This window comes from Camelus bactrianus, chromosome 6 (genome assembly GCF_048773025.1).
Source record: "Camelus bactrianus isolate YW-2024 breed Bactrian camel chromosome 6, ASM4877302v1, whole genome shotgun sequence".
NCBI classification, from domain to species: domain Eukaryota; kingdom Metazoa; phylum Chordata; class Mammalia; order Artiodactyla; family Camelidae; genus Camelus; species Camelus bactrianus.
Window position 1 is genome coordinate 56219754 of NC_133544.1, and position 26958 is coordinate 56246711.

The window sequence follows — 26958 nt, forward strand, 5'->3', positions numbered from 1 at the left end:
ATGGATGGAGAACAAATAGGGAAGTCAGGAAACAACAGAAGAAAGAAGGAAGGAAGGAAGGAAGGAAAGAGAGAAAGAGAGAAAGAAAAAGAAAGAGAGAAAAGAAAGAAAGAGAAAGAAAGAAAGGAAGAAAAGAAAGAAAAAGAAAGAGAGAAAGGAAGGAAGAAAGGAAAAGAGAGAGGAAGGAAGGAAGAGAGAAAGAAAAAGAAAGAAAAAGAGAAAGAGAGAGAAAGAGAGAGAAAGAAAGAGAGAAAGAAAAAGAAAGAAAGAAAAAGGAAGGAAGGAAGGAAGGAAGGAAGGAAGGAAGGAAGGAAGGAAGGAAGGAAGGAAGGAAGGAAGGAAATAGAAACTGAAAGCAAATAAAACAGGGAAAATTAACCAACAATGACAGAAGAAGCAGAAAGGTGAGCTTGGCACAAAAGCGCAGTGCCGAAGGTAAGCTGAGGAAAAGACTGGGAGTCTCACTCAGAAGTAAAAAATGGAATCACAGACCAACTTGGAACTCTGCCCTCTCCCATACTGATCAGAGCACTGGGAAGAGTTACCCCAAAAAACAAAAAACAAAAAAGAGTCACCTCTACTTTTAAGACAGCATGATTTAGACAGGTAGAGTCAAGACACTAGTAGTGTCAGAGGATCAAGACTGGATTCCTGATTCTGACACTTCCTAATTAACATGCTCTGGGGCAAATATCACCTCTCTAAGTCTCTTATCCTGGAGAATGATAATGCTTTCACTGCAGGTTTGTAAATATCTTATATAACTTAGTTGTTCTGTTTTTTGAACTTTTTATTATGGAAAATTTCAAACACACAAAAGCAGAGAGAAGACAATGATCTCCCATGTCCCCATAACCCAGCAAAAATAGTTATCAATCCTTGGCCAATCTTCTTCATCTAAGTTTCCACCCACTCCCATCAACCTGCAGGGTTTTAAAATTTTTTTTTAAATTAAAGTGGAGTTGATTTACAATGTTAGTTTCAGGTGTACAAGGAAACAATTCAGCTATACGTATACATACATACGTATACTTTTCATATTCTTTTCCATTATAGCTTTTTTTCCATTATAGCTTATTATAAGAAATTGAATATAGTTTCCTATGCTATACAGTAGGTCCTTGTTGTTTACCTATTTTATATATAGTAATGTGGATCTGTTAATCCCAAACTCCTAATTTATCCCTCCCCCACTTTCCCCCTTGGTAACCATAGTTTGTTTTCTATGTCTCTGAGTCTATTTCTAGTTTATAAATAAAATTTGTATCTTTTTTTAGGTTCCACATATAAGTGATATCATATAATATTTGTCTCTGTCTGACTTACTTCACTTAATATGATAACCTCTAGGTCCATCCACATTGCTGCAAATGGCATTATTGCATTCTTTTTAATGGCAGAGTAATATTCCATTTACATATATATAAATATATAACATCTTCTTTATCCATTCATCTGTCAATGGACATTTCAACCTTCAGTTATTTTGAAGCAAATCCTAGACATCCTGTCATTTCATCTAAATAATATTTTAATATGTACTGTTAAAAGACAAGGGCTCCTCTTTTTAAACACAACTGCAATACCATTATTTTATCCTTAAAAATTAATTTCTTATCAAATATTTGATCAGTGTCCATATTTCCTCAATTCCCCAATATACATCTTATTTGTAAAGCTTGAATTTTGAATCAGAATCCAAACAAGTTCCTCACATTGATTGGTTAATACAGCTTTCGTATCACTATTAATCTATAGGTTTTCTCTCTCCATCTCCCTCTCTTTCTAGGAAATTTTGCTGAAGAAGTTGGGTTGTCTGTCTTGTAGAGTTTCACATTTCACACAGTCTGGGTTTTGCTGATTGCAACCCCATGGTATTAATTAACACATCCTCCTATCCCCTATGTTTCTTGGAAATTGATAGTTAGATCTAAAGACTTGGTTGTTTAACCTGAATGACCATAGGATTTTTTTCTCCTCCTTTTTATAGTCCAATAGTTTCTCATTTTACGGGTAGATTTTTTTTCCGTCATATGTGTACTTCCCTTCCAATATATAATTTTTAATCATTTTAAAATTTATTTCAAAAAAGTTTTCATAAAATAGAGATGTTAATATTTGTTCTATTCCACTGTTTTGTTTTCTTTCTTGGAGATTCCTATTGTGCATGTTTAATCTTAGAAACCTGTTACTCTCTCTCAAATCCTTTTTAACTCTATTTATTTTTACTCAGGTGTAATTTACATGCATTTGAATTAATCTTTTTTAAGTACAGTTGACCCTTGAACACCACAGGGTTAAAACTTACAGTCCTCCATAGCCACGGTTCCTCCACATCCTCAAATTCAACAAAACATGGACGGTGTAGTATTGTGGCACTTATTACTGAAAAATATCTGCATATAAGTGGACATGCTCAGTTCAAACCAACATTGTTCAAGGGCCAACTATATACAGTTTGGTAAGCTTTGGAAATTTTAAGTAGGAGTGTAACCTACATATAGAACATTTCCATCTCCCCAAAAGTTTTCTCATGCCTCTCTGTAGTCAATCACTTCCTTCTTCCCCACATACATAAACTTCCAAACCACTGATCTGCTTTCTATCCCTATATTTTGCCTTTTCTAGAATGTCATTTAAATGGAATCATACAGCATGTAGTCTTTTTTGTGTCTGATTTATTTCATGTAGGATAATGCTTTTGAGATTTATTCATGTTGATGCATGTATAATTAGTTCATTCTTTTTATTGGTAAGTACTATTCCTTTACAGATACATGAAAATTTCTGTATCTGTTCACCACTTAATAAGTATTTGGGCTGTTTCCACTGGGGGCTATTATAAATATCTTTCCTTCTTTACATATTCTGTATCTCTTAAGGTATTAGCTGTTGTGTTTACCTGCCCCTTGTGTTCCTTCCTTAAAGTCTTTATTTCTGAAATCATTTTTCCTTTTATTTCTAATTTTTTCCTGATTTTCTTTACCTCTGTTAAAACATTCCTTCTCTTCAATTATCATACTTCTGAGTTTTTCTATTTCTGGTTCATGTTTTTATTTCATAGCTTCTATCATTTTCTTAATTGCTTTTGGCTCAGTTGGAAATATGAGGTATCATTTCCATATGTTTTGTGGGCATATCTTTCTGGCATGCTTTCACTACATTCTCTTATTCTCTCTTTTTTAAAAATTGAAGTATAGTCAACTTACAATATTATATTAGTTTCAGATGTATAACTTAGTGATTCAACATTTTTTATAGATTACTCGCCATATAAAGTTATTACAATATTAATGACTATATTCCCTATGACTTACTTATTTTATAACTAGTAGTTTGTACCTCTTAATCCCCTTCACCAATTTTGCCCATCCCCTCATTACTCTTCCCTCTAGCAACTACTTGTTTATTCTCTGTATCTGTGAGTCTGTTTCTGTTTTGTTATATTTATTCTCTTGTTTTGTTTTCTGCTTCTTATTCTCTTTTTTAAATAACAATTTTGTATAGTAATAAACCTTTTCTGTTGCTCATTTTCTTTATTACTATTGTGCCTACTAACAATACATTTAGGGCATTTGCAATTACATATAATACAGGAAAATTTCCTAAGACAAGAATATACAAAACTAAGTATAGCATCAGCAACACATATAATTGCACAGCTTCCATCATCAGTGGAAAGTAGGCAACATCATTACTATCCATGAATTTTATGAAGTCAGTATTTATCCTTTAGTGAGGAAGAAAGTGATATACCTGAAATTTAAAAGCTTCAAGTTAACAGTAGGGCAATATTACATCTCTAAGCTTCTAATATCAAACTATATATATAAATGTACATAAGTAGAATTAAGATGCATTACCCTAATGTGAAAATTTCTCTTTTCTAAGTAGATTTCTCTCTGCTCTGGATTCCTTTTAGAAAATGAAAGCAAACGATATATTTTTAACTGTTAATACAGCTTTAGGGTAGTAAAGGAATTGCCATCTTGAACGACTTAACATTCTTTTGTATACTTCCATATATATGCCAAGGTTTTTCATTCACACTAACTTGCTATCAAGTAGGCAGACTGAAAAGGATGTGACTTTGATCACTAGGGAATATCTGTAGCAAAATGGATGGAACCTCAACCTAGCAAAGTAAATTATTATGATTTGCTAAAATGATAACCAGGTCAGCCTTGCAAAGTTGGGAAAGGAAGGTTTCAGGTAAGTGAATGCAAGGGAAATGCTTGAACTTTCCATTTTGTCATAATTTGGGTCCCAATTATATGAGTAAGGTTTACGGCCTCTGAACAGAGATGAAATGTCAACAGGAACAATTCAGAAATCCATGTTTATGATGTAGACAAGAAGCAGGGTCCAGAGACTGGGCCCTGTCTGTGCAGCTTCACCAGGCGCCTGAACTTAATCAGGATGTCAGCCCCCGCAGCACACAGGGAAGAATTTCCAGTGTGGTCATCACAAAAGTATCTTTCTGTTTGGTTTCACTCTCCCATCCAGCACTGTGCTGAAGTCCTAAAGTTGATCTGAAATAAATAAGAAGCTTGGGATTTCTGAGTTTTGCCTGCCCTGGCTGCATGCTGAGAACAAGGCGGAAGGGGTATTCTCACCATGTGTGCTATACAGAGAACTCTCAGTTAGTCAAGGCAAGTTTTTGATTTCAAGCTGTCTCCACTCCAAACCAGGGCCATTTGGGGCCAAAATGTGAAGCATTTAAAATAAGGTTCAGAATCTTCATGACTTCACCTGATATTGCTAAAAATGCCCATTGGCAGGAATCTTCAGGCTCATCCCCTCTCCGACTTGATCAAAACCTATCTCTTCTATATTAAATTCCTCGGTCCCTACTCGGTAGATGACAAGGCCTTATTCTTAGATTAATTCAGTGTTTCCTCAACCTTGTCTTCATCAGTAAACCTCTTTTGTCAGGTATCTCACTATAGCTAATCCTTTCCCACCATAAACCCCATAATCTGAAAGATTGTGCCTGCTGGAAAAGCTACATTTACTTAGAAATTATTATTTTTCATTTTTTTCTTTTTATTCAATGACAAGTACAACTGCTTCTCAGAGCTCCCTGACCAATATGAGACTAAGAGATATTAATAACCTCATGGGCTTGATAGAATTTCAGACAGAAAGCAGTAAAAAATATCAATCTCTGAAACCATACCATGGACAAATGTATAATTTCTATTAAGCTTTTTGAAGTTTCCAAAGTAGTTTGAAGACTATCATTTATTTGGATATTAAGACAATTGATTTTTTTCATATTAAATTATTTCTCCTCACATGTGTTATTCTCTCTTCTTGGGTAAGATAATATCTTTCTTTGAAAAATGTATATAATTATTAGCACTAATGAGGTAGCAAGTCCATTAGGAGGTATATTTGAGGCCCATGGACATGATTCAATTCTCTGACTCTGGTCATGACCAGCCCTGCCTGCCACCCACAGATACATGACAATTTAAGGTACCTATTTTGAAATAGATATTTTGACCCCGCCATTTTACAAACCATTATTAAACCATTAGATTTCACATCTACCAAAATTATTTGTTTCAATTTGAAAGCATAATTTATTTTATAAGGCTCGCTATCAGCTACTTATTTTTGTTATTTGATAATGAAACAAAAAAATCTTGCATGTTTACTTCTGAAAACAGTTGTATTTGGTGATTTGTTTACATAGTATTATAGCTTTTCACTCTGTATTTTGGGTTTTGATTTTTGAAAAAAGAATTTTCTAATTGAAGTGTAGTTGATTTACAATGTTAGTTTCAAGCGTACAGCAAAGCTATTCAGTTACACATATACATACATATTTTTTCAGATTCTTTTCCTTTATGTCAGTATAAGAAACTGAATATAGTTCCCTGTGCTGTAAAAACAATTTTGATCTCTACTTCTTATTTCTTTTAAAGTCAAAATTGAGCTACATTTCTGTGAAGAAAGACAGTACTTCTACTTTTCATTTTGAAAGATTTGCTAAATTAAATACTATGGCACTGTATGTCATTCAAAGACTGCTCAGCATTAAAGTGAAACCATGGTGAATGCTGCTTTTCATATAAAGCATTCTGATATTATCTAGACCAATTTCCACAGATCCTATTGGACTTAGCACAATTATTGCACCTGGTTTATAATCAAATAGTTTTATGCATTTACCATCTCTTAAAAACATGTTCATTCTTAACCCATTTAAAATTTTTGAAATGCATGTATTTTTCCCCTTTTCTACATATACTTCTTTACCACTAAAAGCAAAAAACCAAACAAAAATCCCCCAAATTTCAGCCCTTAAAAATGAGGTAAAGGTAACAACAAAATCCCTTTCTCTATCCCTTACTCTCATCAAAGCAACCACTCCAGAATGTCCTACTTTGACCAATCACCTTCCCCCACCAACCCATTTCATCTAGGCAGATGGACAGTAAACTCAGGCATTTGTTTGGGATTTATACTTCGTGTGCTTCCAAAGTAGGTTTGGGGCAAGTTACAAATGTTATGTAATTTAAAAAATAGGACAGCACTGATAAAAACAGATCAGAGTCGCTCACTCTAAAGGAGACAAAGGGGACAGGGACTCTAAGGCTCACCATTATTTTTTCCCTAGCATGAAAAAGAAAACTTTGCAGTAAACCAATTTTGGTTCAATGAAAAAGGGAAGAAAAGTAAATTTATTTTTAAGGAAGAACTTCTTGGGACTTTGAGTAAACCATATTTGATTACAACTTGGCAAATACCGTGAGACATTCTTCCAATGGATAATTCTCATATTCACAACATTCAATTGCTGCATGTTCAAGAGAAACACACCATCCAATTGCTGTATATTTAAGAAAAACACAAATTTTTAAATGAATGAAAGAAAGAAAACAATTTAACATAAGAAAGCATTTGTGTTTGGAAAAACAACGCTATCCGTTTCAAATCTATAATCATATGCCTCTAACTATATAGCAAAAGAAATGTGAAATAAAAAAACAACTCCTTAAACATCTAGAAGTGTGTATTATCTGCATCCTTTCGTCTTGTATAAATTATAATGAAAACTTGATTTTATCTCCCTATGGGTCTGCTCCAGCAAACCATTTGTCCTTACATTGTGTCACCTCATTTTCTACTGCTTTATATCAGCAAGTATAAGACCAAGTATTGCCATGTATGGAAAGCCCTGTGATAGAGGAATCAGAGGCCACACGAGAACCTGTGCTCTGCCCGGAAATTTTGCAAGTCTTTGGTTCCTGCAGAAGGACAAGCATTCTCACTGAGCTGAAATCCACTACATGCCTCGCTGTCTGCCCTTTCTAAATTTAGGATCTCTTGTGTGTCTGAGATGACCCAGATGCAAATAGAAGGAGGGCCATCAACCTTAATTTCTCTAAGTTATGTTTTGCTAGCAGTTATTGGGCGTGCAAAAAAATGCCAGTGAAAAGAGAGATTCCAAGGAAGGCAACTAGGCATGGACACTCAAGAAAAGGACTTTGAAGGCATATTCAAACTGTGGGAAGGCTGCGGCCATCTGGTTAGTTTTGCAGGCTGATTAAAATCTCTTGCATAACTTGAAACTGTCCGTCCTTACAGTTTGTTATATAAAGCCATAAAGTAAATTAAGGTATTACGTTCAAGTTTCAGAGATGAGTTAAAGACAGAGACCGAGAGCTTCACCAAACTCTAAGAAACTTCATTTCCCAGGAATGCTGCCTAACTTGGATGTAATTCATAAGAAACAGATTTAATTTGTAAGTTGACTTAAAAATTCAGTTTGAAAAGTTTTATTATCACTATAGGACTTTAAATAGCTAAGCTAAAAATTAGCATTTGGCAGCCTGACTTTTAAATGGCCCAGTTAGCCTATATAAGCATTTACTACAAGAATAAACTTCTAGATAAATACTAGCAGTCAAACTGGATTGCAACACTGGCTTAAACTTCATCTGAGAGACAGTACAAATTCTGCCACCATCTGACCTCGTAATTTAGAGTGGGATATTGAGGAAAGGATGCCAGGTGGAGATTCAGAAGAGCGGGGCCTTGTTAGCTATGTGAATCTGAGAGCTCAGTTAACTTCTATGGACCTCTATTTTCTCACTTGCAGAATGAGAAGTGGGGTTGAATAATCTCTCAGGTTTATCTTCATTCTAACGTTAAAACAAAAATTATCCCACTTGCCTATATGTTCATGTATGAAAAATCCTACCTTTGTATTGGTGTATTTATGCCTACAACAATAAATGATGTTTCTGAAGCCAGGGGTCCCTTTCCCATGATGAAGTCTTCAAAGGCATGTTCTCTTCACCACTACCACTATCATTATTCCTTATTTTGGGTGTTAAACTAGATCACAGAGGATTGAGGGTCTCTGACTTCCATCCCTACAACCAACAGATGGCTTAGTAATATGAATATCATATATGACAGCAGCACTTTCCTTTTATTTGTTTAAAGTATTCACATATATTATTTCATTTCTGGTAACTATCCAGTAAGGTAAGTGGTATTATTATTCCTATTTTGAATAGAAAAATTTAATGAGACTTAGAGAGGTTCAGTGACTTGCCCCAGTAGATACGAGTGCCTCTCTCACAATCAATCAAGGGGAATATTTATTGGTGCAGTCTGGAGGGCAGCTCTGTAATATGTATGAATCTTAAATATTTCACACAAGTACAAAAAGATATATGTTCAAAGATAATAATCACAACAATTTTATAATAGGGAAAAATAGAAGCAACAATTATGTACATCGTTAGCAGATTTGGCAAATAAATGAAGGCACATTCGGACAGGGGATTATTGTACAGCATTAAACATGGTAGCACAGAACTATACAGTCATTTAAATAGAAATATGGCCACAACTTACCTTTGAGTTAAAGAAAAGAAGTGGAAAAAGTACAGATTAAAACATCGATCAGCACTGTTCAACAGAACTCCTGCAACTATGGAAATGTTCTTCTGTGCTGTCAAATACAATTGCTGCTAACAACAATTTAAAATGTGGCTAAGAAACTGAATTTTTAAAGTTTTATTTAATTTTAATTAATTTCATTTTAAATACCCATATTTGGCTAGTGGCTACTGATTCAGACAGCACAGAGGACACTGATATTTATTTTATGACTATGTGTACTTTGTAATCAGAAAAAACATAAAATGTTTTGTTTAAACATCAACAACAACAACAAATCAACCAATCTGTGCTCAGGAGACAACCAGAAGATACAGGAATAAATCAGTCCACTACAGGTTTATCTAAGGAGCTGCTGTACCTACAGCGTGAGATCCCAGCCCATGTTTTATATGTGTGGTTTCCGTACCTGGGCATGATTATACTAATTTAGCAATTTTCCTAGATCCCAGTTCACATACTAGCAAATAAATAGCTTTATGACAAGAAAGCTATATCCTCTGTGCTAGCTCTGCAGAAAAGACCAGAAATAAAGAGTGATAAATGGAAAGGAGCAGAAAATAGAAGCTGGAGCATTGAAAGTAGGGCCAGATTTCTGAAGGGATGATAAATTATTCAACTCATTGAATGGATTTGTAGTGATTAGGAAGCTCATGTTTTCTACTTACTAGTTTCAATTATATCAAAATGTACTGAACCAAGAAAATACCTTGTTTTCTCAAGTACCAGACAGTATAAAATCTACTCTTAGGGAGTCATGCAAACTAACTAAAGGCTAATTTGACTTTTAGATCTGCATGAAGCAGGAGAGGTGTTTGTCTATTCACAGGTTATTTCCAAATTCCAATCTATCTGAAAACCTAAAACAATGTTTTCCCCCAAGTCAATTGTTTTTTTCCACTTTCAGGTTATTAGGTAGATGAAATATAATAATGAAACCATTTTTCCCATTTGTGTTTTTCTTAATATTTTGCTATCATAAATAAGCTATAGTAAACATATTCATGTAGAAGGCTTTTCTTCTATATTTGGGATTTTAAAAATCCTCCTTAAAGACCAAATTGGCCCAAATTGTAGCACTCTTAAGAGTCAAACTATAATTAACTAAGGTTCTCAGTTAATTGGATCTTTCCCTTATTCCACTTTTTAGGAGAAAAAAAAAATCCCAAAAAGGATATTGAAAAAACAAGGAGGAAACTTTCAGCATATATCTCTTATTACAACTAAATGTGTATTACTCTATTTTGTGAAAATGATATTCCAATGATTACCTCAAAAGCTTCAGTAGCTGTAATTCTGAAAAAGATTTTAGATATGTTCACTACTATACACTTGAAATTTGAGGAGAAAGTATACCAATACACAGTAAAAAAAAAAAACAAAAACCTTTATTATGATATAAAGTCAAATTTGTTCTTTATTTCATTCTGTTAACTAAGAATGTCACATGAAATATGTTCTGCCCCTTGCAGGCCTTGTTAACTAAGGCTATATTTTATTGTGTTTTAATGGCAAAAAGCAAATGATAGAAGATAGTCTTGTGATTGGCAGTATATACAGTTGCCACAAATCTAACACACATACACATATACACACCTGACAGCTCACCCTGCACAGTCACAAAAGCAGGAAGCAGTGTTTGGACTGGGAAGTTATAATCAGAACTAGTAACATTTATGCAGTACCTGAGAGATTTCCATGTTCTTCTGAAGAATGATTTTTCTTGATTTTTAGCCTTTAGAGATAAATATTTACAGTCAATGAAATTAAGACTCATTACTGAATTGCTTGGTGTAACTTTAGTGAGTAGATGGGATGAGAATCAGGATGCCATCTCCAAATCAGGGGGGCTTTCCACTTGGCCTCACTTCCAGCCAGCTCTGAGCCAGCCGCAAGTGGGGAGGCATGAGGGTAGGGATGACAACTGACTGTCACTGATTTGTAGAACTCTCATGCCAACATTATAAGCTGGTTGATACTAGTGGGACATCAAACTGTCATTGCTCCCAGTATGCTTCTGAAATCTGAGGCTGCTTGAACTAAATAAACCACCATCAAAAAAAAAAAAAAAACTGAGACATTCCAACATGCCCTAAAACTCTAGAAGACAGCTTCAACTCAGTTTTAATAGCTTCAAACTGTTTTAGCAGTTATGACCTATGTGCTTAGAATTTAGTTTCTTCTGTTTGAATTCAATTAGCAGTCCTCAAGCCAAATGATGTGAGGTTAAAAACTGGCAGTTTATCAACAGGGCTTCTCAGAAGCCTTTCTCATTCGTCTACCATTAATGGGCCCAGAGATCTCTCCTCCAGCAAAAAAAAAAAAAAAAAAAAAAAAAAATTTCTAAGGAAGCTTCTGGCATATAATTTTGATGTGAATGTAAGACCATGCATTACTTATCCCAATGACATTTATCTTTCATGCTTTAACTCTAATTATGGAAAGAAAGCATTTGTGGAGGGCAGAGGAAATTCAGGTATTAAAAAGCAGCCCAGGAAGTTAATTCTTCAAGGTGAAGATCTCTCCTGCAATCCTACCATCTACCTGGGACTGGGCAGCTCCCCCAAAGCTCCTGATGTTCAGGTATGTGAAGAAACAATGCAAACAAGAATCCAGATGATTATTTCCTTCTAACATAAGACTGTGGAATCAAGTATGCATTTTCAGTATCTCTCTTTCTCAGAATCTTCTCATTTTGAAATCAGGAAAAAATGAACAGTATGATATAGTATACTACAGGAGTTAACTTGAAGTCCCTGTGAATGGATTTCTAAGGGTCTCTTAAAATAGCATGCAAAATATTATGGGCATGTGTGTGCAATATCTTAAGAAGATGGTTTATAGTTTTCATCACATTCTCAAAGAAATTACTAGTCTAAAAAAGGTTAACACAGACTTTAGAATTGGAAAGACCTCGTTGTTATTCCTAGCTCTACCATTTTCTAGCTGTGTGATCTTAGGCAAGTCAATTAACCTCTCTGTGCCTCAAGTCCCACACCAGAGGTCAAGTATTATCATAAAGATTTAACTGAGATAATGCATAGAAACCACTTTGAGGAATTAAAGCATAAATGCTAGGTTAGTTGGTTAGTATTATTACTAGCAGAGAAAAGGATCTGAGGAACTTTAAGAGGAAGGAAGGATCCTCATCCAGATGCAGAAAGAGAAGACTGGGGGCCAAAGCCACAAACTTGGCAGAATTTACAGTTTACTTAAGGTATGCCTGGTTATCTTCCAAAAATGTTAGGGCTGGGAGGAACCCTGTAGTTCCCTCATTTTACAAATGAGGAAGACGAGACCCAGAAAAGGGAGGTGTTGCCACATCATAAGGTTAGTGACAGAACTTGGACACCAGATTTTGGTCCTATTCCAGTTGAGAACAAAGAGAAGCTGCCACTGAGGTACTGTCATTATCCAACTACAAACAAAAACTACTCAGCTTTGCCTGATTTATAGACGTTTTCCCTCCCTTGCAAGAGAACCTTTGGTCCTGAACATCATTAATCAAGATATCAGTGCATTTCGTTTCTAGTTCTTCCCCCTGTACTCTCCTTACCACAGAAAAAGCAGCATGCATGAGTAGATTTATGACAGATTTAAATATGTCAGAGTATCTGTTTTAACCTTTGAAACCAGGACTCCCACTGTCGGAGCTGTTAGAACATCATGAGTGAGCACATTTCCACACTTGCTCTCACTTGGACAGAGAATGGATGTAAATGAACATTAAACTGCCAAGTAGTCAAAGATGGAGCTGGTTCATAATTCCACTTTCCTTCCAACATGAATATGTGTTACACTGGAGATTTAGAAAAACTGAACTGATAAAGGACTTGCAAAGGACTTATATATTTAATTTGACCCCAATTTGGGGTTATATTAGCTGAAGTCTCTTAATTTTCAAGGAATTTAATTAAGGTACTCATCACCTCATTCTTATTAAGAAAAACGTCAAATTTGCTCTGAGTTATCCCAGCAAAATTCTGCCTGTTTGGCCAAAACTCGACCCCAAAACTTCTGTGAACAATTATACCAATTTTAAAATGCATATTATGAATACATTTTACTATTTCACTAAAATATCCTTGGGAAGTTATATTTTCCCTGGTATGCTAATGCCACTCAGAGCAGAAGGGCAAGTTAAAAATGATATATAAGGAGTCAGCCAATCAGCTGACCAAAAATGTTTGCAGTCTTATACAAAAAAGTAGAAACTTCCCTTAAAAATCTTTTAAACTTGTTTGAGAATATTAGAAAACAACATATGAAAAAGCAAGTAAGAATGCAAGATGGCAAACACTGGTGCTAAATTATGGATCAAGAGAGCAGTGAGGGCTGAGAGAGGATATGTGTGCTAGGCCTTGAGTCACTGGTTTTGAGTTAGTTATGAATGAAAACAGAATTTATGCTGCAATGTTTCCTGGAGTCATGATATATAAGGAAAACATACTCATCTTCTTAAATAGCTTCAATTCGGAATGAGATTTTTTTAACTATCTTTTACTAATGAATTTATTAAAAATACTGATAAAAGATCAGAATAAAACAAACAAAAGAACCTAAGTTTGACATGAAATAAAATACACAAGCAGAGACCATAAAATTCTATTAAGTAAATCCATAGTCTTTAAAAAGCCTTGCGCTTTAAGCTTCAGTAAATTTCTTCTGGAAATCTGCAACACACTTAAGGAATTGTATTTAAAAAGATGTATTGAATTTTTGAATAACCACATTAAACAGCTATACAATATTTATTCTTATTTGTGATCCTGTAGGAGATAAAAAATCTGATTGCTTATAGATCTGTAGGAAAAGCTAAGCCCAACAATTTTTAAAATCTAAAACAAACAATAACAAAACAGAGGTCAATCAGCTCCGAGAAGAAAATTCACCGTTTTTTCTAACATTTTTTACATATCTACACTTTATGAAAGTTAAAAAAGAAATATTTTTGAAAATATAGATAACTCAGATTTATAACTAATTAAGGGACAGATATAGATCATAAGAAGCAGAAAAGAGACAAATAAAAAGGAAAGCATGTAATCATAAGCACATAAAATAATGTCAGCTACTGTGTTAATCCATGCAGAGTTTAGATTCATTTTGATTTACCGAATTGATTACTCATTACAGAAGACCAGAATCCAACTTACATACAACCCAGGGATAACACATTTAAACAGACCCCATCAAGTCCATGCAGGTGTTTAATAAATAGTTTTTGCCACAATAATGAGGTATATGTGTACCCACTTTATACAAATCCTACATTTGTCCACAAAATATAGGACAGAACAACTCAAATAAATCAGCTAAAATACCTTGTCATCTTTGAATGTCTCCTTACAGCAACTACACTTTAATGACACCAAGTTTTCATTACCAACATGATTTATCCCTAAATGTTCATTAATGCACTATTTTTGAAATTGCAAACAGAGTTTTGAGGTGAGAATCACCCCCCGCAAGTCATATCTATAAAGTGGAAAGTGTTTAGGATGTCGTGTCAAACAAAGTGGAAATATGCATGCCCTCAGACTTCCAGCATAGGTGTGAACTAACTTTCCCTAAGGAAAATCTGCTAATTATTCACAGGTCTAAGTATATCGGTTTGCATTCGATCAACAAAATAATCAAAGGAAATGTATCTATGCTGATTGTTTTCTTCTGCCCTGATTTCAGAGTCATACAAATGAATCATCGGAGATATATAGTTATGGAGGAGAAAAGATAGGAATCCTCCTAACAGTTATAGTAGTAATAACTCAAATTGAATGCTGTGTCTACCATCATGCTACAGTAGGCACCAAATGAAAACACTGGAGAACTCACATAAGGACTGACCAGATGGGCCTTCAAAATGTTTTCACCAGGTAGGTGACACTTCAACTGTGATTTGGGGGATGTGTAGCAATTTTCCCAGAGAGAAAAGTTAGAGGTAAGGAGTGAAGTGATTTCCCGGAGACAGAGAAACCATGTTTCAAGGCATGAATTTCTGAAAGGACCTGGCTTTTTAGAGGTGCAGGAGAGGACAGGTCAGAAGGAACAATAGGCCAGCTGGGCCCAGACTGTGAAGGAACTTACCGGCCCTGCCCAGGCATTTGGACTTTCTTTATCTGGGAGGACAGCTGAAAATTAAGGAAGGTAAACACTACAGTTAAAATTTTATCTTTTTAAAACAGTATTTCACTCTTGTTAAATGATTTCCAGGATGGGGACACAGACACGTACATCAAGAAGGTAATCTCCTATGTGGTGTAATTTGGAGGGCTCTCTCCCCATCTTGTCACTAACACCTGACTTCCAGTTACAGAGGAGGATTCCTTTAGCCAGTGTGATGATATTAATTTGCTCTGCAGAAGCAAAAGTTTGAGCTGTAGCCACTCTTAACATTATTGTTTGAATTACTTTATAGGGTCTTTTGATAGAAATTAGGTTTCTGGAAAGAGGGAAAACTGCAATGAGCACTGAAGACTTTCTTTATAATTTCACTCAGCCAGTTCCCTCCTCGTGAACCAGTTCTCCAGTGGACCTTATACTCGGGAGAAGAGCAGAACACTTTCCATTTTTCATTTCACACATTCCTTTTCCATTAAATGACATACGTGGCAAATTTGCCTCATTCAAATAATAAATAAAATTGGTGGTTAAGGTATCACAGAACAATACAAACAGCTTACACTAAAAAGCCCACTAATAGAATAGCCACACTGTTAAAATGAACACAGGAGAAATTTCTATCCTGTTCTTTTTTATTCTATTCACATTTATATAAAGAAATATAGCCCTCAACCCTAACGCCAAGTGACAACAGACATAGCTCAGTTTGAGCCTGATAAGGGCAAACCAAACCAGAGAAGCAGTCGCCTCTGATGTCCCCACTGCCTCTCTGGGTTTGCTCCAGCTGCCTGGTCTGATGGACTTATTCTTACTTCCCATTTCCACCATCCAAGCCCAGCCGCTCTCTATAATTTACAACATCCTCACAACTGTCTCACATCTCTCCCCTTCCCAGACTACCATGCACATACCCACAAACTCATGTGAAGACCTAGGGTTTTACCAAGTTATTTGTTTATAGATGTCTTTATGACTATTGGATCAAGCCCAGATTCCTCTGAGGCATTCAAAATATTTGTTGTCCCTCAAAATGCATCTCCACTAAGCTCAGTAACATACATCATTCATCATTCCTTGGCTTCAGAGGAAAAGGCCCTCCTGTCTTTCATACTCAATGTACCCTTCGCTCAGGCTATCTCCCAGGCCTATAACAAGGCAGGTGGAAAGCTATGCAGGTGCACTGCACGGCCTCAAAAGCTGCCAGTTGTATATAACCTGTACAACTATAGGTGGGCAGCCCTGAGCCTACACTTCTCTGTACAATAATTCTAGTTCAAAAAGTTCTTGTGAGAATCAAATAACAGAGAAACATTTACTTTATCTGGATTAGTGTTCTTTAGTACGTAAAAAATTTAAGAGAGTAACATAGAGGCTGGTGTCTGGCATGGACTTACTCCCTTCCCACAACTGTTTTTACTTCTTTATGAGGTCACTTGAGAAACTGTAGAAGTTTAAAAGAGTCAAGTAGGAGTCTTTGCTCCTAAATAAGTGACTGTAAATTCCTTGCTGTCATTTTGGGAGGAAAGGAAGAACACATGGAACAAGCAAGATGTCTCCAAAAGCCCTCTGCTCAAAAATGTCTCCTTCCAGGGGCTAACAGCTCTAACGGTGCATTTGGAATCACCTGTGGAGTCTTCAAAAGTACTGATGCCTAGGTCCAAGCCCAGAGTCTGATGTAGCTGGTCTACAACATGGCCTGAGAAATGGGTTTTTAAAGCTTCCCAGGAGATTCTACTGTGCAGCCAAGGATGGGAACCACTGTCTCTACAAATGCCATACCTGGAAATCAAATGATCTGTTAACATTTTTCACAAAAGACGTTCATCTCTTGCTCCACCCACTTGCATGTTAGGATCCCAGTAATTCACACCCAGTACCACTTCACTTTAATTAGATCATATGTTTCCCTCCTTTGAGATACAAAATTTTGAAGTAGGGAGACTGGGCAAAGTAGCAGCAACTAATGAAGAGAGAGAGAAAAACAAGTCCTCTCCCTGCTTCAGGAACCATGAATACCCCGATTTAAAGGGACCTCAGGATTTCATTTATATCCCCACTTCGAAACCCTCATATTCCTACTTGTGATGAATTAAAGTACACATAGGTTGGATCTTAGTCTTAATTAAAAAAACCAATGAGCCCCCACCCTCATATCCACTCATCTTGACTATCCAGTACAAGAAAACCAGAACTATTATTTAATACTATATAGCCAATAAAACTTCTCACACCTGTAGAAAGGTGTGAGGCTGTTCCACTAAAGTAGAAAGAACATTAGACTTGGGGCTGAAAAAGAATGATCTGACTCCCAAGTTGATCACCTACTAATGTTTCTGAAACTTAATTTCTTCATCTCTACTAGAAGATTAAGGTGAGGATTAAATACAATATTGTAAGTACAAACTCCTGGAACATATCAGGCATTCAGTGAATGCTTATTGAATGAAAAACTCTCTAGGCAAGGGAAAAGTTAACACATAGCCTACCTCTGGGGCTTGTCCCTACAAATATCTAACCCACTGAGACCATATAAACTGATGGCTACTGTTGCTCAGTGATAGTTCCTGCTGACATTATTTTAAAACCATTTTTAAGCAACAAATCCCAATAACACTTCTCTAATCAAAATGCTAGCTTCTTCAGATTTTTTCTCATTGGACTCATTTTCAGATCCTTTAATGATACTTACTACTTTTCTCTAAACCTTGTTTTCATGGTTTCCTTCAAATTATGAAGTCTATGATAATCCTCATTTACCATGCTAATATTGCTAATTAAAAATTACACAGCTGGACAATCTGGCAGACTTGTTGGGCCAGCTTGATAATTAGTGCTCCCATCCTGAGCTCTGAGTACATTAGAGCATGTGGCTAAGGTTCATGCATACCCAAAGATCTTCCATAATGTGTGTCAGAAACTACTACAAAAGTTATTTTTTTCTATGTCACCCTTCTCAAGTCTAACTAAGAATATTCATAAGTATTATAAAACATGTGCTAGATCGGAGACTTTTAGATCATCTCCCAAAATCCTAATGAAAGTATATTAATCTTTCAATGATCAAAAAGTATTTATTTAGCACTTGGAGTATGTGTGTAGTGGGGTGGAGAGATAATTACTCAATAATTAAGAGAGATTTTTCCACATAATTGGATCTCGTACATATCTAAAATTAGCCTTCTGAACATTAAACATTCTTTTTATTTCATCCATTTTTATTGGTCAATGATACCAAATATTCCTATACAATCTAGGCATTAATAATAGGAAAAACTTCCCACTGTTAATCATCATACTGAAACCATACTCCCAGGACACCTGACAACCAGTATACAGATTCCCCCGAGAAGATATCCCCTAAGCAAGACACATTAGCCAAAAAAGAGATTCCAGCCACAAATCTGGGCTTCGGGGGAAAAAAAAAATTAACATCCTCATACCCACCAACAGAGAAATGAGCTTCATTTTCCAGTTGTCTGGGATTTGGAATATGCTTTGGGGGGGTTGCCATATGATCTCACATAAGTACAAAAAAACGATGCTGCAAAAATTGGCACCAGGTTACACTTACTTGCATAATATGTTCTGAAATTAAAGCACAAATCAAAGATATTCAGGAAAATTGAGAGTGGTCTAAAGCAGTAACTATCAAACTGTCATGGCCTTGACTCAGAAAAAGACATAAATTTTACATTACGACCAAGTATATAGGTATAATATATGTATACAACTAAAATCAAGTTTCATAAAATAGTATTTACCCTTACTTCATGTAATTCTATTTCATTGTTTCAGCTCTTTAGTTCATTAAATTGATTTTACAACCACTAATACGTTGAGAACTACTTCTTGAAAAACAGCCATTTAAAGAGCAAAAGGGAAAATATTTACTCTTCCCCCAAAAAACAAAGATGTTTGATCTTCAGTATTAAGCTGGCACTTATTTAACTTACATTAGAAATTGAAAACCACTCAAAGATGTTATAAATTCAAACTTTCAGGCTTGAACTCACAGTTTATTAGCATTAAGATCAGATCCTCCAAACCCCAAACTATTGATGTCAGAAGTTTAGTTCCACTCAGAGTTCCCTTTATTAAGAATTTCTGAAAATCCTAGGGCAAGATGTCCCCAAGAATCCACCCTGTCACAGCCAGCAGACCCTGGACAACACAGCTGCCACTTTAGTACCACCTCTGCCACCACAGCCAGAGCCTGTTATGTTCTAGCAGTGAGAGAAAGAGAATATTCTTTCCCTCTACAGATGTGGAGCAAGGGGAGGGGAGAAGCCCAAGTGGAGAGTCAACAGAGACAGGTCCTCCCAGTTATAACCATAGCCCTTTCCCTTCACTGGGTGCCCACACTGCCCAGAATCTGCTGCTCAAGATAGCTTCCAAGGCCAGAAGCACACTTTACCAGAAACCATCACTCCCCTCCCTTCTGTGCTGGCATTGACTCCTTGCCTGATGATGATGAACCCTCTTCCAAGAGCTCCAACATCCCAGGACTTCCATCATCTTCAGTCTGTCAGGCACATCTGATGTGACAACTCCAACTGTGGAGAGGATTCAAGCCTTTTTTCTCAGCAAGCCCTCCAGACCCCATGTAAGTCACTGAATATCTGGATTAACTCCAGGTGTCAGGTACATCTCAGTCCAGGTACAGCCCACTCAGAACATTTTGTAAACAGAGTCTCTGTTCAATGTTTTAGCTTTGAGAATCAGGCCCAAATCAAAGATACAGACACAAATTTCACCTGGAGAGTAGAATTACCTAAAGTGGGTTATTTGCGGAGCTGATTCCAGCAAAGTCACCTCAAGACCTCTGTTTGTCATCCAGCCACATCTTTTAGTCCAAGTTTTTCCTCTTTCCTGCTATTATGTTTCGAGGAATACAAATAATATTCTCTCTAGGAAGAGTGCTAATCAGGAAAGAGGTATCTAATTTGCCTATTTAGCACCCAAATACATTCATCCAGACCAGGAGTCTCACTTAAAGTCAAACCCTTTTAAGGTTCTTGGTCTGGTTTTCCTGCACAGCACAGCCTCTGAATCCAAAGGAGGAGGGAGAAGAGGAGAGAGAGGGTTTCTAAAAATGGTTCAGCTGGCTTCTCAGTTTTCTTCCTAAAGAATATCTGGAAGCTAAGAAGCAAAATATGTGGATTATATTTTCTGTTTAAAAAATAATGGAAAAAACTACATGGTATGGTATAATATATTTCATTGTTTCCATATTTTAATCTTAAGGTTAGATGTTCTTATTCACTCTCTAGAACAATCACCCACCCACCCCCATTTTGGGAAATTAAAATAGTGCTTTGTAGTTCATCTTGGAGGTTACAATAAAACTTCCCCTAAGAACTTGGAAATAAGGTTGATAAGAGCAGTCTCTAATAAATAAACTTTAAGATCAACACAATGACCAGAAGATAAGCGAAGTTACCTTTAAAGAAAAAGAGCAGTTCCAGCCGGGTCCTCTAGCTTATTGACCAAAAGCCTTACCAAAGAAGTCAAACAGAAAGAGGGTGCCAGAGGAAGACCAGGCACAGCTGCCTACAGAAAGAATAGACTCTCCTAGGCAGACTCCCCAGACAAGATCTCCAAGCTTTCTGAATCACTCACAGACTCTCCCTAATGGGAAAGTAGTGCCCCAAATGCACTTGGACCTGATTCATCCAATGCCATTGTCTTAGTTCAATCCTCCCCAAGCAGGCTTCCTCCTGTGACTTCCAGTGCAAGCCTGCCTGTGGAGAGAGAAGGCACCGACCATACAGATTTGGACTCATCTATCCAATAGATGTGAACTGAGCAAACACCAAATGCCCAGCCCTTGTTCTAGGCAAAAGAATACAGTCGAGAATTAAACATTTGGGTCCTTGGAGCTAATACAAATAAATAAATAAATAAGGAAATCAAAGCTAGTGATAAGAAACATTACAAAAATAAGAAGAACAATGGACTACATAATTATTGGGGAAGGAGATGGGTGTTTTAAGATTAGGGATAGGGAATAGCTTCTTTGAGAAAGTGACATTTAATATAAAATTAAATATAAATTAGGGTGAACCTACCCTGAGCATTATCCAAAAGCATTTCTGAACTAATTTTTCTAAGTTATACATTGGCACGATGGTAGAGAAGACTATGACGACAAGACTTAGAGCCAGCAATGTGAAGGGGAGGTCTGAGGCCTGTAGACAAGTTAGGTGAGGGGAGCTCCTTTTTGTGTGCTTGCCTTCCACCAAACACAGCACAGGCCCCACCTCCCTCCCACCCTCTGCTCAGTCCTCTCCTAGGTTTGTGCCTCCAGATATGAGAACTTGGCTGCGCCTCTGGCTGACTGTTGATTGCTTGATGAGGATCCAGATCTGCCAGGCAAAGCTAGAGGATGACAGTTTCTAGGCAGAGGGAACAGGAAAAGCTGTGACACAAGAATCAGCCTAAGATTTCTCTAGAACTTACAAGGCACTTGGAGCTTTATAAACAAGGGAAAAGTAACAGGAGACACAGCCAGAGAAGCAGGCAGGGGCAGAGCCACAGGAAGAGATTTGGGTTCTATTGTAAGCCAACAGGAAGCAAGGGAGTGACCCGACTTGATTTATATTTCTAAGAGATCCCATTGGCTACTGTGTAGAGAATAAACTGCAGGGCAGTAGAAGAGGCTTTAAAAGTAGCTTGGCAAGCAGTGAAGTAGCTTGACTAGGGTGGCAGCAGTAGTGTAGGGGAGAAGTAATGAATTTAAGGCTTATTTTGGAGATGGAGTCCCAGGACTCATTAATAGACTTATATGTGGGGCAGGGAATCATGTTTTGGCTTGGCAAAAAGTTGTGTCTTTTACTGAAATTGGGAAGATGGGTTGGGAGGGGCATTAAGAACTTTTTAGTGGACATGCCGGGTTGAGATGCTCACTAAAGATATGAGTACAGATGTCAGTTAGGCAGGTGGGGCTCCTTGGAGAACACTGGGATAGATATATAAATTTGGAAATTATCTGTGCCTAGATGGTTCATAAAGCCATGGCACCCCGTCCCTGAGATGGTTATTTTCATTATAAATTAACACAGTGAGTAATTCATCAAGGCAAGGAGCCAAGCTGGGATGCCCCATGGCAGATGGCTGGTCTTGCCCAGGTTTGGCCTGCCTCTCTGCTTTGCCAGACACCTAACTTAAGAGCTGCTTCTACGGGGTTTTGTTGTGATTGCACATATAAAACTCTGTGCCCCCAGGTCCCCTTTATTCCTGTGAATCAGTATGGAAATCTGAAAAACTGACCTGTATTTTAAAAAAAAATTTTAAATACATGGAAGTGCTTATTTGGTTTGGTTGAATAAAGAACTATTACACAAATAAAGGAGAAACTTAAATAAGCAGATTAGGAGACCAAAACTAAACCCTTGTGTAGAAAAGGCCGTGGCTCACTGACCAGAGCTCATTAACTTTGGGCTCAATGTGGAAGGGCTCTATTATGACAGAGTATTTTAGAACATTACAGTGAATGTTGGTTAAGTCACTTAGCATAAAAAAGTAATGACATAAATCCTAGAATTAAATCAACATAAGACAATTTCACTTCATCCCTTTAACTGTTATTGATTAACTATGTGACCACCGTGCTGACTTCCTGTTTTCCTGGGCCCCTTTCTCAGCAGGGGAGACAGACCACACTGGTGGACAGGGCCAGACAGAGGCAGTGAAATACTTTTTGACTGAGGTAAGAAGGTGACAGGTAGTTCCAATAAGAAAAAGACAAGCAAATCACCCTTCAGGGGGGTTCTCAATATTAAATATAATCTTGGATGACTATACAAGACTTTACATTCCTATTTGGAATTAAAATTTAAGTTTTTGATTATATACTACTGATGTAATAAAATGCAGTCAGTTGACACATTAATGTTTTTAGGAACCCTCAGCAGCATTTTAGTAGAGTCTTCTAAAGATATTTCCATTTCCCCTCATTTACCACCTTTTCTATGTAAATCTGAAAGATTTTAGAGAACAATAGTCAACTTTCCTTTCCTGAGTTTCCAACAAACCGAATCCTGTATTTACTTACTGGAGAGCCACATACATAAGTGCAGCATTAGAGGGAATGTGGGGAGGGGGCGCCATGGTACCTCCTGACTTCCACTGCACTCCAGCTTGTAGAGCTGGAGAGCTGCTCCCCTGACTAAATGGGCTGAGACATACCAATCCCTGCTGCCACAGTGGGGAAGGCCCCCAGGCTGGCATTCCACTGAGGCTGGTTCCCAGCCATCTCTGACACCCTTTTGTGCTTTCCCCCTCCCAAGAACCTGCAGAAAGACCACCCAGGCCTGCTCAACCTGGAAGAAGCCCAGCCACCTTGCCGTTCTGGCCCTTTCGTTTTCTCTCTCTCCAACCCCTCTCATCCCCTCTCTTGTACACTCTCTCTCATGGGGCAGCTGGGCCCAGGATCTACTGAACTAGCCTGAGAACACTGAGCCAGCTCTGCTCTAGGCTGTAGGGCACATGCTCTTAACTGCCTTCTCCTCTCACACTGATGACTACATCTTATAAGCCATTTAAGTATTAAGATCCAAGAATCTGTTGGGTCTTTGGTTTCAGATCATTTAGTATGATATTAGGTAAAAGAATTCTCCTTAAGAGTTCATCTAACTGACCAGAAATTTATATTGGGGTTTGGGGCCAATGCCTTGATTGATTATAAATCTGCCTTGCTTTGCTGGTCATTGACCTGAGCATGTATTTCCTTCAGACACTGGAAGAGAGGAGTGGCTGTGGCAGGGCAAGATTCACTGTATTTTGGGATACTGGGGTCCAGAGGCCAAGATTTCTGTTAATAGCACTCTTTACTAGCACTACCATTTCATTACTATTGGCCATTAGGCATTTTAAGGGTTCTAGAAGCCACAGACATTTTTTTAATGTCTGAACTTCAGATGAGTTGTTATGAAAGCACCTTTGTTCTGCATGATGCATTGTCCCTGGATGAAACGACTCATTCTAAAAGGAGAACACTGCCCTTCCTCATCATGCCAGAATCCACTGTTTGCTGCAAAGGTAGCATCAACCTCAACAGAAGATAATAATCACCTACACATACAACTACAACTCAGTTTGATTTTTTACCTATGAGAGTTTTTATTAAACCTTTCATCCTTTACTACTGATTTCTATGACATTGCACAAAAAGTCCCTCCCTTTCCTCATTTCCCCACATTATCCCCTGAAGTCAGTTTTATTCTAGAAACCCAGCCCACAAAGTAAAACCAGGAAAGAATTAATTCTGACCATGTTTATCTACAAGGATAACGGTCTCACACTTGTTATTCTATTCTCCTTCCTGGATATTTCCTCACTGAGAATTACAGAACTCAGTCTCCAGGTGCCACAGCCACCTTCAGACTACCATCTGGAATGGACCTGAGCCCAGAAACATTCCTTACCTTTAGCTGAACTAGATGCACGTCCACATGCTTGCTGTCCGAGTCCTGCTGGACTGAGTAGGTTAGGTCCCGGACCCTCTCTGAGGTCATCCGGAGCCAGGTCTCAATTTCGGGTAAGTGGAGGACGATCTTCCAGTCGGCCCCTGTATGCAATGGGGGTGGTTTTTCATACTGCTGGTCAGAATCTATATCCTTCATCACTTCTTCTCCCTCACCCTGCTCCACAGTGGGTGTCAAGTTGATGGCCATGGGTGAAGCATCAGTAGCCATGGGATCCAGGTCCTGTGACCTCAGGGGGGAAAGTGTCACGCTCATGGTTAACATGGAGAAGTCTAAACCTTACTTCTTTCCAAAACAGCTGAAAGGCAAGAGGAAAGAAGAAAGCAAGAGTCAGACAAGATTGCCAAATAAAGAAATGAAACTTCACAGAAGAAACGCGATTTCTAAATTAAGCTAGATTTCTAAATTAAGAAACCATAGCTCATAACAAAAACAGAAAGAGGTGTTTTGAGTTTTTACCAAGTAGCTCCAAGTCCCAGCACATAACAGGAACATAAAACCACGTGGTAATGCCTACCCCAACATCCATTCTCTCCTCATCCCTTAGTAGCAAAATCCTGGTTTTTGGCTGTGAATATTCCTGCCAAGAATTTAAAACTACGTCCCCTACCTCCATCGAAGCTCGGTGTAGCCATGTGGCTAAGTTCTGACCAATGAAATGTAAGTGGGACTGCTGTGGAGGAAGCTCAGGATTGCTGCTTAAAGGGAGCTGACTCAATTAGAGGGGGCCCCCTTTCTGCCCTTCTGCTTTCCCCTCTTCTTCTAACCTGTAACGGGGATTTGCTAGCTAGAGTTCCAGGTGCCATCTCAGACCAGGAGATGCTTTTGATTACGCCAGGTAGAATATGGTAGAGCAGGGTGGGAGCGGGTTCCACATAATAATGAGGAGCTACTATACAAGTCCCAGACTGCCGCCCTGGAATTCTTTTTACTGAGAGAAAAACAAACTTCTATCTTATATAAGCCACTATCATTTTGAGTTTTTCTACTACAAGCATTCAAACATCATTTTGACTATTATAACCAATATACTCAATATATGAGATAACTAGAGAGGGAACATCTTCAAATTAATAAAAACACTGTGCTGAATTCAGAAGATGTTCCTTTCTATGATTTACTAAATAAATAGATGTCATGCAGTAACTCCAAATCTTTACTTTCCTGAAAAGTATGTCATGGATTATATAGAATATATCTAATCAACTCTCAACCTAAATTACATTACTATTTGGTTTTGCTGAAATTTATGGAGGCTTCTGGAATTTCAAGGGCAAATTGTTCTTAAACACACAACATTCAAATGTTAATCAAATACACTAAAACTAACATTTAAGTTAAGTCATAAAGTTTCTTTTTAAGGTGAAGTTGGTTAGTTTACTAATGGTCTAGCTATGTAATTTATCTTTCTTCTGCAATCAGTCTGATATTAAATAACAACTTTCAGGATCTTGTACTTTAAGCATGTTAAATAGACATTATTTCTAGCTTCAGGAGAAACTTCTACTCAAGGCAATGGGTTTCTATTCCTTTTATATGTCTTTTTTCTAGTTCTATACATTCAAGTTAGTTTATAGCCCCATTTCCTCAAAGATGAAAGGTGGCTGATCAAAATATGAAATTAAATGTGATTGTCAGAAAGTAGCCTATATTTCTTTATATTCTTAAGATCCACGTGGAAACAAAAACAAAATTAGTTTACCTACAAAAGTGGAGGGGAAAAGCCAAGAAAGTTCCGAATTTGACTAAGAACATGTAACTTTCCATACAGGAATGGGCACAGGGAATAAAAAGACTTGTTGAATCAACAAGAGCCCTTAAGAATAAGTTATTCTTATGACATACTATTTCAGAAGGCTTCCAATGCTGCAGCGTACTGCCCCATTGTATTCTTAAATTAAATGATAAGGGGCTTACAGATAAATTTTTGAAAACAAAGTTATTTGCAAAAAGCAAAATATTATGTCATAAGGTAAGTTTATTACTTTGGTACCTGCCTTAGAGAATAGTTTTAGGCTTCAACAGTGTTCTACAGCTGACTGCAAGAGGGGAAAAATCTATACCCCATATTTTAAACCATCCTCGCACACAGGTTTTAACATAACAATAATATTAGACCTGACTATTTTTAAAAAACCAATTAAAAGATACCAAAATTTAACTGGGAGGGATAAAACTCCAAGAAGGGTGAGCTACCATACTACTGCTTAATAAAACATACCCTAGTCTCAGACAGGCTCTGATTCTGATTTCCAAAAGCACTTTAAAATTTAATCAATTCACTGCCTTCTGAGGGATCTATTTAGAATCACTGTCCCAGAGAAAGAATCTAATACACAAAGGTTGATAAAGGTTTTTAGTGCAAGGCCACAGAACTAGCGAAAAATGTAGAAGACATTGGGGTCACAGTGGTTCACTCCTCTAA

General features: G+C 37.2%; 1 protein-coding gene across 6 annotated transcripts in view; it reads right to left on the reverse strand.

Annotated features, from left to right (window-relative positions):
• The window catches only part of AKAP6 (A-kinase anchoring protein 6), a 563915-nt gene that overhangs the window by 370248 nt on the left and 166709 nt on the right, over positions 1 to 26958 (reverse strand). For all 6 annotated transcript variants that reach the window (XR_006727664.2, XR_012507556.1, XR_012507555.1 and 3 more), the window contains one exon: positions 24474 to 24831. Coding sequence is in view for 3 of the 6 variants with exons in the window: in XM_010962996.3 (XP_010961298.1) it covers positions 24474 to 24797 (324 nt within the window). In the remaining 3 variants the exon portion in view is untranslated. The remainder of the gene's footprint in view (positions 1 to 24473; positions 24832 to 26958) is intronic.